Here is a 12,764-nt window from a genome sequence, read left to right on the forward strand (position 1 = left end):
CCCAGCTATTGGACTCATTTTCATGGACCTGTTCTTCCACCTTGCAGACCAGCTGCCTGCAGTACCTGGACGCAAGGAACACTCCGTTGCTCGATCACTCTGCCCCTTTTGTGGCTCGGGCTGTGCGGATAAGCAGCAGCCTCGTCGTGCTTCACCTAGAAAATGCCAGCTTGTCTGGACGGCCATTGATGCTCCTAGGTAAGATGCAAGATGTGGTCATGGCTTGTAGCAAAAGTGGGCCCCTGTTCCCCTGGGTTTGCAAGAAGGAATCCTTTGACTTCTGTAACAGCTAAATCATATACAGTAATACCCCCTGGGAACTGGCTCCTATAGGGTTAGTAGATGCTGGATAAGTGTATTTTCCGGTTGCTTGAGACTTGCTCTTGCAATGTCTAACCAATACATCTGCATTAAGAATGAATAGTTTAAAAGACAAAAATACTGTACTTACACTGAACAAACTTCACCTGCATGAATATATAAATACTTAAAGCATTTTACTTCATTTCCACTCACATTCTTTAAAAACATTTAACCGTCGCTGCATCTGCAGGTTCCTCCCCCTGCACGGAATCGCCCGAAAGACAAACAATAACATTATCAATAATTAATCCCCCCTGCCCCTCCAGATTTACGGATAATCACTGATCAGAGGATCAGGTGGCTTTTACTAAGCAGGGATAAGGAACACCCCAACGGCGAGCGGCATCAACCAGCTCTTCATCCTGGGCGACCCCAATGCTGTTTCACACAACTTTATTCAAACAGCTGCTTCGAGCAAAGCACCGACCAAGGCTGGCTGAATATTTGCTCCCATCTTCACCAAAGGTTTAGGTGTTACTTCAGAGAACATTTACCTTTACAATTTTAAACATGCGTATTTTTATTTATTATTTATTTAAATCTTTAAAATTTATTTTCCTCAATTATTTTTTAGCCAGTTGCTTGAATTCTGGATACATGGATTTTACTGTAATTACTTCAAAGTTAGTGAAAGAAGTGATGAACTTGTGCACAGGAACTCGCTCCACATTTACATCATGAATGAACAATTTTTAGTGAATAATTGAGGGAACAAAAGAAAATGTCAATCAAAAGCTCTTACGGGATCTTTACATCCACTGGCACAAGTGGACAGTTTAGCTGTCTGGGCTTTTGCAGGGTGCAGAAGTAAGACCGGAAAGTCTGCAGACACAATGAATGATTGAAGTAAAAACACAAGGCTGGAGAAACTCAGCAGGTCAGTGGACTTTATAAAGCAAAGATAAAGATACTTAACCAATGTTTCAGGCTTGAGCCCTTCATCAAGGTATGAGCAAAATGTAGGCAGATCCCCAAATAAAATGATGGGAGGAGGAGCCCGGTCCCACAGGCAGGAGATCATGGGTGGATAAGGGAGGGAGAGCACACCAGCTAACAGTGGGAAAGGGGATGGCTCTATGAATGGAGAGACAAGGAGGGGGTAGAGCTGAAGGAAGGAAGAGAGGGAGAAGGGAGAGTAGGCTAGCAGAAACTGGAAAAGTGGATGTTAAAGCCATTCAGTTGGAAAGGGTTTAGATCCAGTCTCTTTGAGGCAGGGGGACGGAATATTGCTGAAGCTCGTCGTCTTTGCCTTGGTTTACATAGGGAACCCCAATCACTGGATGTAGGTCAGATGCAAGACTCCTCCCTTGTCTTTTATGCTGTGTCCTGGTTGTGGCCTTGTTGCCAGGAATCAAAACTGGATCCTCCTTGGTTCCTCTCCACTCATCGCCCTGGGCTCGCTCCAGAGACAGGGCAGTGCTAAAGAAGTACTGCTCTCATTGGTCTGTTGGTCTGTCCTTTCTTCTCTTCTCCCTAGCCTTTTAATTCAGGCACCTGCCTGCTTTTTACTCGTGGCTTGATGAAGGGCTCAGGCCCGAAACATCAGTAATATATCTTTATCTCCTATGGACACTGTGAAACCGGCTGAGTTCCTCCAGCATCTGTGAACTTTGGTGATTCACTCCCTCTCATTTGGTGCCAGCTTTTAAATCCACTGCTGACCTAACGCCCTGTCTACCCTTTCAGATTTTGTTTTGAAACAGATCAGGCAGTATTCACTCCCAACCCACCTTACTAAAGTCAAATAATCATTGAAGATTAGAGGGTTGTCTTTAAATCTGAGGCATGGGGCTTCCACAGAAGGTTGTGGATTGGAGATCATTAGGGGTATTTAAAGATCAGAGAACTGGAAGAGGAGATGAGGCCTGGGCTAGATCAGCCATGATCATATTGCATGGTGGAGCAGTGGTCTACCTCTATTAATGTCACATCGGTGTGAAACGGAGCAAGTTGTCAATTTGTCAGTGGTTGCATTCCAACGATGTTTCCGGGGTTGAACGTGCATTGGAGTTCATGAAAGGAACCGTGCTGACCTCAGGTCACTGGATGAGAGTCTTCCAGGGTGGTTTAATTTTTCTTGACTTTTTAACTTTTTTTGTTTAAATTATCTTCACTTGTCCATGATCATCTTGTAGAAGTTCATGCCTTCACCTTGAAAGCTTTGACCAGGACACCACTAGTTCTCAAAAGCAGAAGCTAAGGAAGTTGAGTCTGGATATTCTGGTTGCAGAGGCAGATCAGTGAAACCTCACAAAGCTGTTACAAGGTAGAGGGTTATTGGCAGACAAATGTCCTGTCTGACTGTGTGCTTGCTCTTCCTCCGCCAGCGACCGCCTTGAAGATGAACATGACGTTGCGAGAGTTGTTTCTGGCCGATAACAAACTGAATGGACTCCAGGACTCGGCCCAGCTGGGAAACCTGTTGAAGTTCAACTGCACCATCCAACTGATGGATCTGCGCAACAATCACATTCTCGACTCGGGTACGGAGCCTGCGTCCCACATCTCCGGGCACTGTGCAGTCTAATCACATTGTACAGTAGATAGAGGTGATCGGGTTCCAGACGATAGAGATACGAGAGAGACTGGAGCTGCTGGAAGTTGGAACAAAATGTGAACAGCTGGAGAAACACAGTGGGTCAAAAGTACCATGGATAGTCGGTGATCCAGGTCGAGACCCAGCATCAGGATTGTGAGTGTAGCCAGCACATGGTCAGTGCAGAGGTGATAGGGTGGGGTGGAGGCAGGCGAGGAGGGAGATGATGGGCGAGGGTGGAGACAGATGGAGCCAGGTTGGGGTGGAAGTAGAGTCGGGATGAAAGGTGATGAATGGAAACATGAGGCCGCAGATGCTGGGATATGAACCACATAAATGAGGGATGATGTGCAGTTGAGAGAGGGGAAGGAAACACAGTGACCAGGGAAGAAAGTAAATGCACGCAGTAAATGCTGGAGGAAGTCGGCCTGTGTCGCAATGTCCATAGGAGATAAAGGTATATTTCGGGCATAAGCAGGAGAAGGAAGGGTAGTAGACTACCCAGATGGAATACGAGGCGCTGTTCTTCTAGTTTTCATTAGACCGAGGACTGACGGGTCAGCTGTGGGAATGAGAAAGGGAGTTGAAATGGCATGCATCCAGGCCATTGCAGAGTGTGAATGTTCTACAAAATGGGTGTCTAATCTACACTTGGGCTCACAGATGTAGAAAAGAAAGCCCAAATGCAGGAGGAGGAGGAGGTGTGAATCTTCCTCTGTCTGGAAGAGCTGTGACGGCAGAGATGTAGGGACACGTGTGGCACCTCCAGCGGTTGCAGGGGAAGATGGGGTAGGATAGAGGGTGAACCAGGCGGGGTCACGGAGAGAGTGGTCCCTGCAGAAAGGGATGGGGAAGGGAACGTGTGACTGGTGGTGGGATCCTGTTGCAGCTGATGGAAATGACGAAGAATGTTGTGCCAGATGTGGAGGCTGCTGAGGACCAAGAGAGCACTGTCTCTGTGCCGTCTGGCTGGACAGGTATTGGAGCACACCTAGGAGATGCAATTAAAGGCTCCATTAGCCACTGAGGAGGGGAAGCCACGTGTTCCAAAAATGGGAAGTCATTTCTGATTACGTGGGGCAGAAAGCCTCGTCTTGAGTGCAAATCAGCGAGGACAGATGAACTGGGATAAAGGATGGTGTTCTTGCAGGAGATAGGGTGGGAGGAGGTCTAGTCAAGATAACTGTGGGATATAGTAGTTATCAGTCAATAGCTTATCTCCTGAGTCAGATCCACAGGATGGACTCTGTAGGTAAGACAGAGTCTCTCTCTCTCTCTCTCTCTCTCTCTCTCTCTCTCTCTCTCTCTCTTTTTTTATAAACCTCTTCCTACATGTTTATTGGATTGAATGGGAGGGCTCCCTCGAAATTGCATGGGAACATTTGTAGCATGTACAAATGAATTCTTGGGAGGTGAACATTTCCAGCTTGGTGTCCTTTGCAGAATGACCATTGTTACTGCTTTGGGGTTGGATGGCCGGCAGTGATGAGCAATATCACCTGGTTCCAACTCCCATCTTGAGACTCCTTTTGAATTACCAATATAGCACAGTACAATCGGTTTAAAGTAAAAACATTGTATTGTTGCTGTGAATTTGGAGGGGGAGTTGAGTTCTTGGAACCTGCTTCACTGAGGTTACCCTCAGCTCTACCTTTCTGTGTGCTTACAGGATGTGAGTGCGACTGGCGTGGTCAGAATTTATGGACCATCCTTCATCTTGAAGGTGACAGCAGACTGCTGCCCAGAATTGCTGTAATCCATGCAGTAAAGGTGCATGGCCATCATGGGGTCAGAGCTTCCTAGATTTAGAGTGCCGATAGGAAAAAAAAACCCAATGAATCAGCATTCAAAAATGTAATCATTGTGCTCCTTGTGTATATTGGAGGGACCTCCAGAAGATAACACAACGTAAGAAATAGAAGCAGCTGTAGGCCATCGATCCATTTAATAGGATCTTGGTTGATCCATCTGTGGGCTCCACCTACTTGCCTTTTTCCCCATAGCCCGTAATTCTCCTATTCAATAATCTATCTAAATGTGTCTTAAATATATTGAAAGAGGCAGCTTCTACTTCCTTGGGCAGTGAATTCCACAGGTTTCCCTACTCTCTGGAGGGGGAAAAACTATTCCTCCTCATCCCTCTTAAATACACTCCCCCCGAATCATTCTAGTCTCACCTACCAGTGGAAACAGCTTTCCTGCCTCTATCTTGTCAATTCCACCAGATCTGATTCCTTTTCTATTTTGAAAAGGTAAAATGTAATTCATTTTCTACTCCAGAGCACTGTTTAAGGTGCAACCAGCAATGAGGAAGGATTCAATTTGTGATCTGTCAGATTAATTGAGCTGCAGTAGACAACCAAAGGTAAACCATCTGGGCAGGGCTCCACGGTGACCTCTGATGCTGAATGCATGCACGCAGATTAGGTTTGTCTGTGTCTGCATTTTGGTGTGATTAAAATCACCAGTGCATATTATGTGGCTTTTGGGACTTATTTTGGAGCCCTCCCTCTAAACAAACTGGCTTAAGGGACCGATAGAACAGTAATCACGGGGGTGTGAATAAATTTTAGGATTGCTTGACAGATTGCACTGTGATTCATTCACAGGTTTGGCATACATATCTGATGGGTTGAAGGAGCAGAGACAGGGTCTGGTCACTTTGGTTCTGTGGAACAATCAGCTAACCCACAATGGAATGACCTACATGGGAGCTGCCCTGGTGAGTTAACATGACCAATGTTGTGAACTACATCCCTTTACTCTCATCTCTCCTTCCATTCAAGTTCATTTATCATCCGATTGTACAAGTACAGCCTGTCAAAACAGCGTTCTCCAGACTTGATGCAAAACACGCAGACACACCAGACATAACACGCAGTAGCAAAAATGAAAGGGTGGATTCCAGTTCGTTCGATGAACTGTATGAAATGACGTTACCAAAACTTCGTCTGGTCAGACTATTTTATTCTGCAGAATTGTGAGTTATCTGCGCAGAGCCTCACAGAGATGCTCTCTCTATGAAAGGTGGCAGAGAGACTGACCATGTGTTTCAAAGCTATTCCTTTGTCTTGTTCAAACATGGGTGGAGTTACATTTGGCCCAGTCAAAAGTTCACACAATACATTCTTACCCAATGCAATTGCTACCAAGTACAAATTCCATTGCGACATAAGATTGGCATCCTCTTATCAGATCTGCTCATTGATTGATTCAGAGTAACTTCCTATAGTTAGTTGTCATGCTAATCGGTCCTTTTGAATTGCCTTGCCCACCTTACTAGAAGGCTGTAAAACCTAGTTGTACTATCACTAGCTGTTAACCCTTTCCTTTCTCAAAAGTCTGCAGACATTTTGACTGAAGTAAAAACACAACGCTGGGGAAACTCAGCAGGTTCAAACAGCATACTTTATTTAGCAAAAATGAAGGTACATAACCAACAGTTTGGGCTTGAGCCCATCATCAAAATGTAGGCAGGTGACTGAATAAAATGGTGAGGGCGAGGGGCAGGAGGAGGAGCACAGTCCCACAGGCAGGAGGTAATAGATAGATAAGGGAGGGTGGGCACAACAGCTAACGGTGGGGGAGGGGGGATGTCTCCGGATGGAGAGGGAAGGGAGGGATAGCAAGAGAAAAGGAGACAGAGGGATAGGGAAGGGAGGGAGAATGGGAAGGTGGCTAGCAGAAACCTTTGTTTTAACACGTACAGACGAGCAATGGGTTAGTGTGAACATTTATGGTTATGACCTTGGCTCTCCGATTGTCATTGACTTTGTTCACCAATTTTAATATCAGCACAAACTTTTAATCTTGAAGGGATTTGCCTTTGCAAATGGTGACATGTAACAGTGAAACACCATTAATGTCGCAAAACATCTACTGCCCAGAGATGTTTTTAAAAAAAATAAGACATTGAGCCAAATGGGCAATTTTAGGGGAGAGCTTAATCAAAGAGGCAAGTTTATTTTTAATTTAATTTAGATTTACAGGCCTTTCCCAGTCCATGATCTTGCACACCCAAATACACCCATTTGACCAATAAACCTACTAACCCTGCATGTTTTTGGAGCATGGGAAGAAAACACAGCACCCAGAGAAAACCCACGCAGACATGAGGAGAACGTGCAAACTCGGCTTTTCGCTTAGGATGAGTGGTGACTTAATAGAGGCCAATAAGATTATGAGAGCCGTAGATAGGGTGGACAGCCAGCACCATTTCCCAGGACAGGAGAAGCAAGCACCAGGGCATCTGTTCAAAGTGAAGGGAGCGAAGTTCAGGGGAGACATCAGGGGTAAGTTGTGTTTTTTTTACACTGAGTGGTGGGTTCCTGGACTACATTGGTGGTGGAAGTTGGAACATTAGAGGCATTTAAGAGACTCCTGTACTGGCACATGGATGAAAGAAAAATAGAGGGTTATGAGATAGGGAGTGTTTTTTTTAGGAATATATAGGTGGCCACAACATTGTGGGCCAAAGGGCCTGTTCGGTGCTGTAGTGTTCTATGAAGCATCCTTAAAGGAAGAGAGCTATAGCCAGGGAATTCCTAGTTAGGACCTCAAACTTAGCTAATAGTGGAAGTGTGGAAAGAACAACACACATAGGCAAAGTCTTTTGGGGTGGGGGGGTGTTGCCTTGAAGTGTGTCTGCTCTTTGGATATCTGGCAGAGCATACAGCTCTGATCTGTTTCTGGGGACGAACTGATTGGCCATCATTTTGACAGAAATTTTGATGACCGAGTGCACCAGGTTGTACACCATGTTGAAAACCTGTCGTCTCCATGCTGCCGGCATGATGTGGGTGGGGGGTGGGGGGGGGGGTGCGGCTTGCCGGTGGGAACGTCGCAGGGCTGATGGCAACATTCTCCAGTCTGAGCCTGGAAACTGCCATCCTGTATGCCAGGATCTCAGGGTCTTCTGTGCCTTGGCTAGGGCTGTATGGTCTATTCCCAGGGACAGGACCTGGGCGGACTCGATCATGGGGTTAACAGTGCATCAGCCACCACGTTGGTTTTCCCCACGATGTGTTGAATGTCCATGGTGTACTCAGACACATATGGGAGGTGTCGCTGTTGCCTGGCCGACCATGGGGTCCGACACTTTACGGAAGGCAAAGGTTAACGGCTTATGGTCCGTGAAGACCCTAAGTTGTGTACCTTCCAAAAAATACTTGAAGTGCCTGACTGCCAAAGGTCAGTTCCTGGTCAAAGGTCCTGTATTTGAGTTTGGGTGGCCAGAGAGGCCTGCTAAAGAAAGCCAGGGGCTGCCATTGCCCTTCAATGAATTGTTCCAGTGCGCCCTCTACTGCTGTGCTGGAGGTATCTACTGTGAGAGCGGTTGGTGCCGCTGGCCTGGGGTGTACCAGAAGGGTGGCATTGGCCAGTGCGTCCTAAGCCTTCTAGAATGCCTCCGAAGTCTCATTATCCCAGGTAATGTCTTTATTTTTTTTCCCCGCCATGAGAGCGAAAAGGGAGCACATGATGTGGGCCGCTGCTGGTATGATGCGGTGAGAAAAATTAATCATACCGGTGAGTTCTTGCAGCCCTTTCACTATATGGGGCTTGACGAATTGCTGAACAGCCTCTACCTTTTCAGACAGGGGCTTCGCTCTGTACCTGTTGATTCAATGCCCCAGGAAGTCAATCGTTTCCACTTTGAACTGGCACTTAACAGGTTTTATAGTTAGTCCGAATTCCTCTAGCCAGGTGCACAGTTCCCTTAAATGCTGTATGTTTAAATTTACATTTTTTTAATTTAATGGACTCCCAACAGGGGAGGTTTTGATTGCAACATCAACAAACTGAATGCAAATTGGATTTAAATATTCCTTTTCTTTTCACATTTCATCCCACAGCCCAACACATTGAGTTTGGAGACATTAAATCTTGGTCACAATGCTATTGGCAACGAAGGTGTGCATAAGTTGAAAGATGGGCTGATTGCAAACCGATCGGTTCTGCGCCTTGGATTGGCCTCTACAAAGCTCACCTGTGAAGGCAAGTGTTACTCTTAGGGAATTCAGGCAGGAGAATGGGATGATTGATTACTTCCAACAGATTGATCAATTTATTTATCCACATTAGTGACAGCACTGCCTGATGTGTGATAAATTTCTGGGTCCTTCTCAATGTCATATTGGTTGAAGATGAAACTTCACTATCCTCTGGAACTCCTGTGTTACGGTTGAATGCCCACTGGTAGCATGGATGCAGTGGGCTGAGTGGCCTCCTTCCATGCTGTGTGACTGCTTCTATATTTGTCAGCATTTTCATAACATTCCGTTATTGCACATTATTCGCTTGCAACCAAACAACAGAGTTTGTGAGGTTGTAACAAAGATTTCAAATAGTTTTTTCCCCAAAAATAGACATTATTCACAATAAATTATTGACAAAAAAAGAAAACCATTCAGTCTTCACACCCATAAAATCAGTCATCCCATCAATGTACAGTGATACATTTGTTCTCTAAATACCCCATTACCACCCCTGTGACACCTTGTTGCTTCTCTCCCTCACTTCTATTCAATCTCCCCCCCCTAAATGCCCGGTAGTGGAAAGGCTCTAGACTGTGGTCCTTTGCATTGGCTGCACCAAATCTCCAAATTGTGTAACATGAAATTGAAACTTCAGATATTCTTCCTGAGTGCATCTAAACTTGCCCATAAAGGCAGCTGACACCCAGGGGCCCAAGTTTTGGAAGAATTTAACTGCGTATTATTGCTCGGACATACACAGGTTTGTTTAACTGGTCAAATGCATATCATAGGAGTTATCCAGCAAGGGATGGAGATTTTACAGCGTGCAGCGTGGTGGTAACTTTGGCATTGCCCAGTTAGTTGCTTGGGTGGAATCCACTACTGAGTCTCTGCTTAGTATGTGCTCTTTTGGGAATCAGTAAAACACACAAGTCTACAGATGCTGAGATTGTAGTAAAAGCACATAGAACTGCTGGAGGAACTCAGCTGGTCTTGCCGCGTCCATTGGTAAAGATATATTTAGAACGTTTCGGGCCCGAACCCTTCAAGACATAAGTAAATGTCAGGCTGGCATCTTAATTAAAGACTAAAGTTTAAGGGGGAAGAACAGGAGGGGGAGGAGTCCAGACCAACAGGCAAAGGTGTTAATTGGTTATGATGATAAATTTGATTTTGGCTCCATGAAAGGAGACCAGGAAAAGAGACCGAGCTAGAGGACCCTCTTAGAACAGCAAGCTCTCTTCCAGACAGAAGCGGCTCCGACATGCTCTTTCATCTGTTGCCTTTTGTAAACAACAATCCATTAGTGAAGTCTCTTGAGCACTCTTCAAAGCTCTTGCAAAAGCTGTGAGGACTCGACATGTCTAGCATGGGGCAGAGCTCCAATATTTTAAATAAGATCTGTTTTAAAGAGTTTGTTCGTAATCTACTCTAACTGACCTTTCTCAACTTATCTCCCAAATACTCAATGTTAACATCAATGTTAATGCCTTCTGGTTGGAGATGTTTCTCCATTTTGGGAATCAGCTGTTGTCAATGGATCGAATTACTGGAACTCCTTGCCTAACGGCACTGTGGCTGTACCTTTGTCTAAAGGACTCCCACAGTTCAAGAAGGTGGCTCACCACAAAAATCTTTTCAAGCGAAATAAATGCTGGCCTTGCCAATGGTGTACTGATCCCAGGAAATGCATAAATAAATAAGTTAAAGTGCTCTGGCCTTCTTCCCAGGTGCTGTGGCTGTGGCGGAATTCATTGCTGACAGCCCTCGTCTTCTCAGACTGGATCTGCGGGAGAATGAGATCAAGACTGGCGGGCTTATGGCTCTCTCGCTGGCTCTCAAAGTTAATCATTCACTGCTGAGGCTTGACCTGGACAGGGAGCCCAAGAAAGAAACGGTCTGTGTTTTCAGAAATCTTTGTTTTGAACTCAAAAGATGCAGTGTTTAAATATAACATTCCTTTCAAGAGCGTCAGAGTTGGAATTTACTGCTCTGGCCTTCCCACATTTTTACAGGATTCTAAATGTAAATGTAGACATATAGCAAGGTAACAGGCCCTTCTGGCCCATGAGCCCATGCAGCTCAGTTACACCCAATTGACCTACACCCCGGTACATTTTAGAGGGCTGATGGAAACCGGAGCACCCAGAGGGATCCCACACAGGTGCAGGGAGAATGTACAAACTCCTTAACAGACAGCACCGGATCCCTGGTCCCTGTCACTGTAACAGTGTTGTGCAAACCGCTACTCGAACCGTACTGCCCTTCTAAAATCCAAGCTTAATGTCTCCGAGCTCCGAGGCACCACTGGCTGATACCCACTTGTTTCGGTTCCAGGGCTGTGGGCTCAAGAATGGAAAAAAGAAGAAGACAATGGTTATGATTTCTTGGTGGATGGTCAATTTTGTGTGCGCGACGATAACATTTTTAAAAATTTTTTATATTTACCCAAAGTTTCTCTGTGTGATATACAAAGTGCAGATCCAAGAATCCTAGGGCATTTTACCCAAATAACTGATAGAAACAGAGTTGATGATTGATTTTGAAGGAAGGTGTTCATGAATGGAAGATGCAAGTGAACATTAGGGGAGAGAAAGGCCCCCCCCCTCCCCCCCATTTGTGATCTTTTCCTCTACCTGTCTCATCACCTCTCCCATCTTAATTTGTCCAGTATTCTATTTTCAGCCCTTCCCACTTCGTCTCAACAAAGGGTCCCAACCTAAAATGTTGACTGACCATTTCTCTCCATGGATGCTGCTTGACCAGTCAAGACCCTCCAGCCTATCTGGCCCCTCTATTTAATTTAAGCCCTCTTGTCTCAGCAACGTCCTGGTGATTTTCCTTCACAGCCCCTTCCAACATTAACAAGTAGTCTCTCTTTTAGAGAGCACACTGTACAATTGGTATAGACCAGTGATTCTCAACGTATTTTTTTTTTCCACTCACATACCACCTTAAGTAATCCCTTACTAACCATAGAGCACCTACGGCAGTTTGAAATTTACCGTATATGCTGTTGTATAGGACAATCTGAAACTTAAAATTTTCACCCTAAAGTGGGTTGGCCTATACAAAGGGTCTAAAATTCAAACCTTGCCGAAATCACAGCACCGCCGCCGCCTTTCTGCCAGCTCCGACACAATCTTGCGCAAGCCCTGCTAGTTATTTGTGAAGTCTCAGAGCTTGTCCGCAGGGTCCATCTGCCTAGTCCGACTTACATCGGCTCTGTACAGGACTTAAATGGCCTGTTACAGTAGTCAACAATGATTTATTTTAAATCCAAATAAAATTTAAACTGTTTAAATGATAATTTATTAAAATACAGACATCTAAAATCCGGAAAGGGGAGAGATGGCGGTGCGAGTCTGGTGGGTGAGAGACCGGCAGCGCGAGTCGGGCAGGCGAAGGTGGTGGGGAGGGGGGAGACTGGCAGCGTGAGTCGGGAGGGTGGGGTGGGGGGAGATGACAGCATGACTGGAAGGGGGTGGGAGTGGATACGGCAGCACAATTCGGGTGGGCTTAAATCTGGCTTTTCAAAATCCAGAAAAAAACAAAATTCAGAACACACTGTCCCCCAAGGGTTCCAGATAAAGGATTGTGTTCCTGTATTGTGATATGCTCTTAATAGCATCCACTTGTCAGCGTTAAGTGCTGGATTTTGGGGGTGGGAGGGTCATCCTATTCAAAGGGTTTCACTCAAAACCAGCATTTTAGGTGGAAATTCCAGGGTTGTCCTACACACAAATCATTCTATACAATGGCATTGCGGTAATTCATCAGGTGATTCTATAATTGACAGCCCTCCCTTCCCCCCTTTCACAAGATATTGGAGCAGAAGTAGGCCAATTGGCCCATCGAGTCTACTTCACCATTCATGATCCATCCTCCCA

General features: G+C 45.5%; 1 protein-coding gene across 2 annotated transcripts in view; it reads left to right on the forward strand.

Moving 5' to 3' along the window:
• Nucleotides 1-12,764, forward strand: part of LOC138748711 (protein phosphatase 1 regulatory subunit 37-like) — a 77,085-nt gene that overhangs the window by 49,128 nt on the left and 15,193 nt on the right. For both annotated transcript variants that reach the window (XM_069909347.1, XM_069909349.1), the window contains exons 6-10: nucleotides 48-198; nucleotides 2,691-2,846; nucleotides 5,509-5,621; nucleotides 8,752-8,893; nucleotides 10,605-10,771. In XM_069909347.1, the coding sequence (XP_069765448.1) occupies nucleotides 48-198; nucleotides 2,691-2,846; nucleotides 5,509-5,621; nucleotides 8,752-8,893; nucleotides 10,605-10,771 (729 nt within the window). The remainder of the gene's footprint in view (nucleotides 1-47; nucleotides 199-2,690; nucleotides 2,847-5,508; nucleotides 5,622-8,751; nucleotides 8,894-10,604; nucleotides 10,772-12,764) is intronic.

This window comes from Narcine bancroftii, chromosome 13 (assembly GCF_036971445.1).
Source record: "Narcine bancroftii isolate sNarBan1 chromosome 13, sNarBan1.hap1, whole genome shotgun sequence".
NCBI lineage: Eukaryota > Metazoa > Chordata > Chondrichthyes > Torpediniformes > Narcinidae > Narcine > Narcine bancroftii.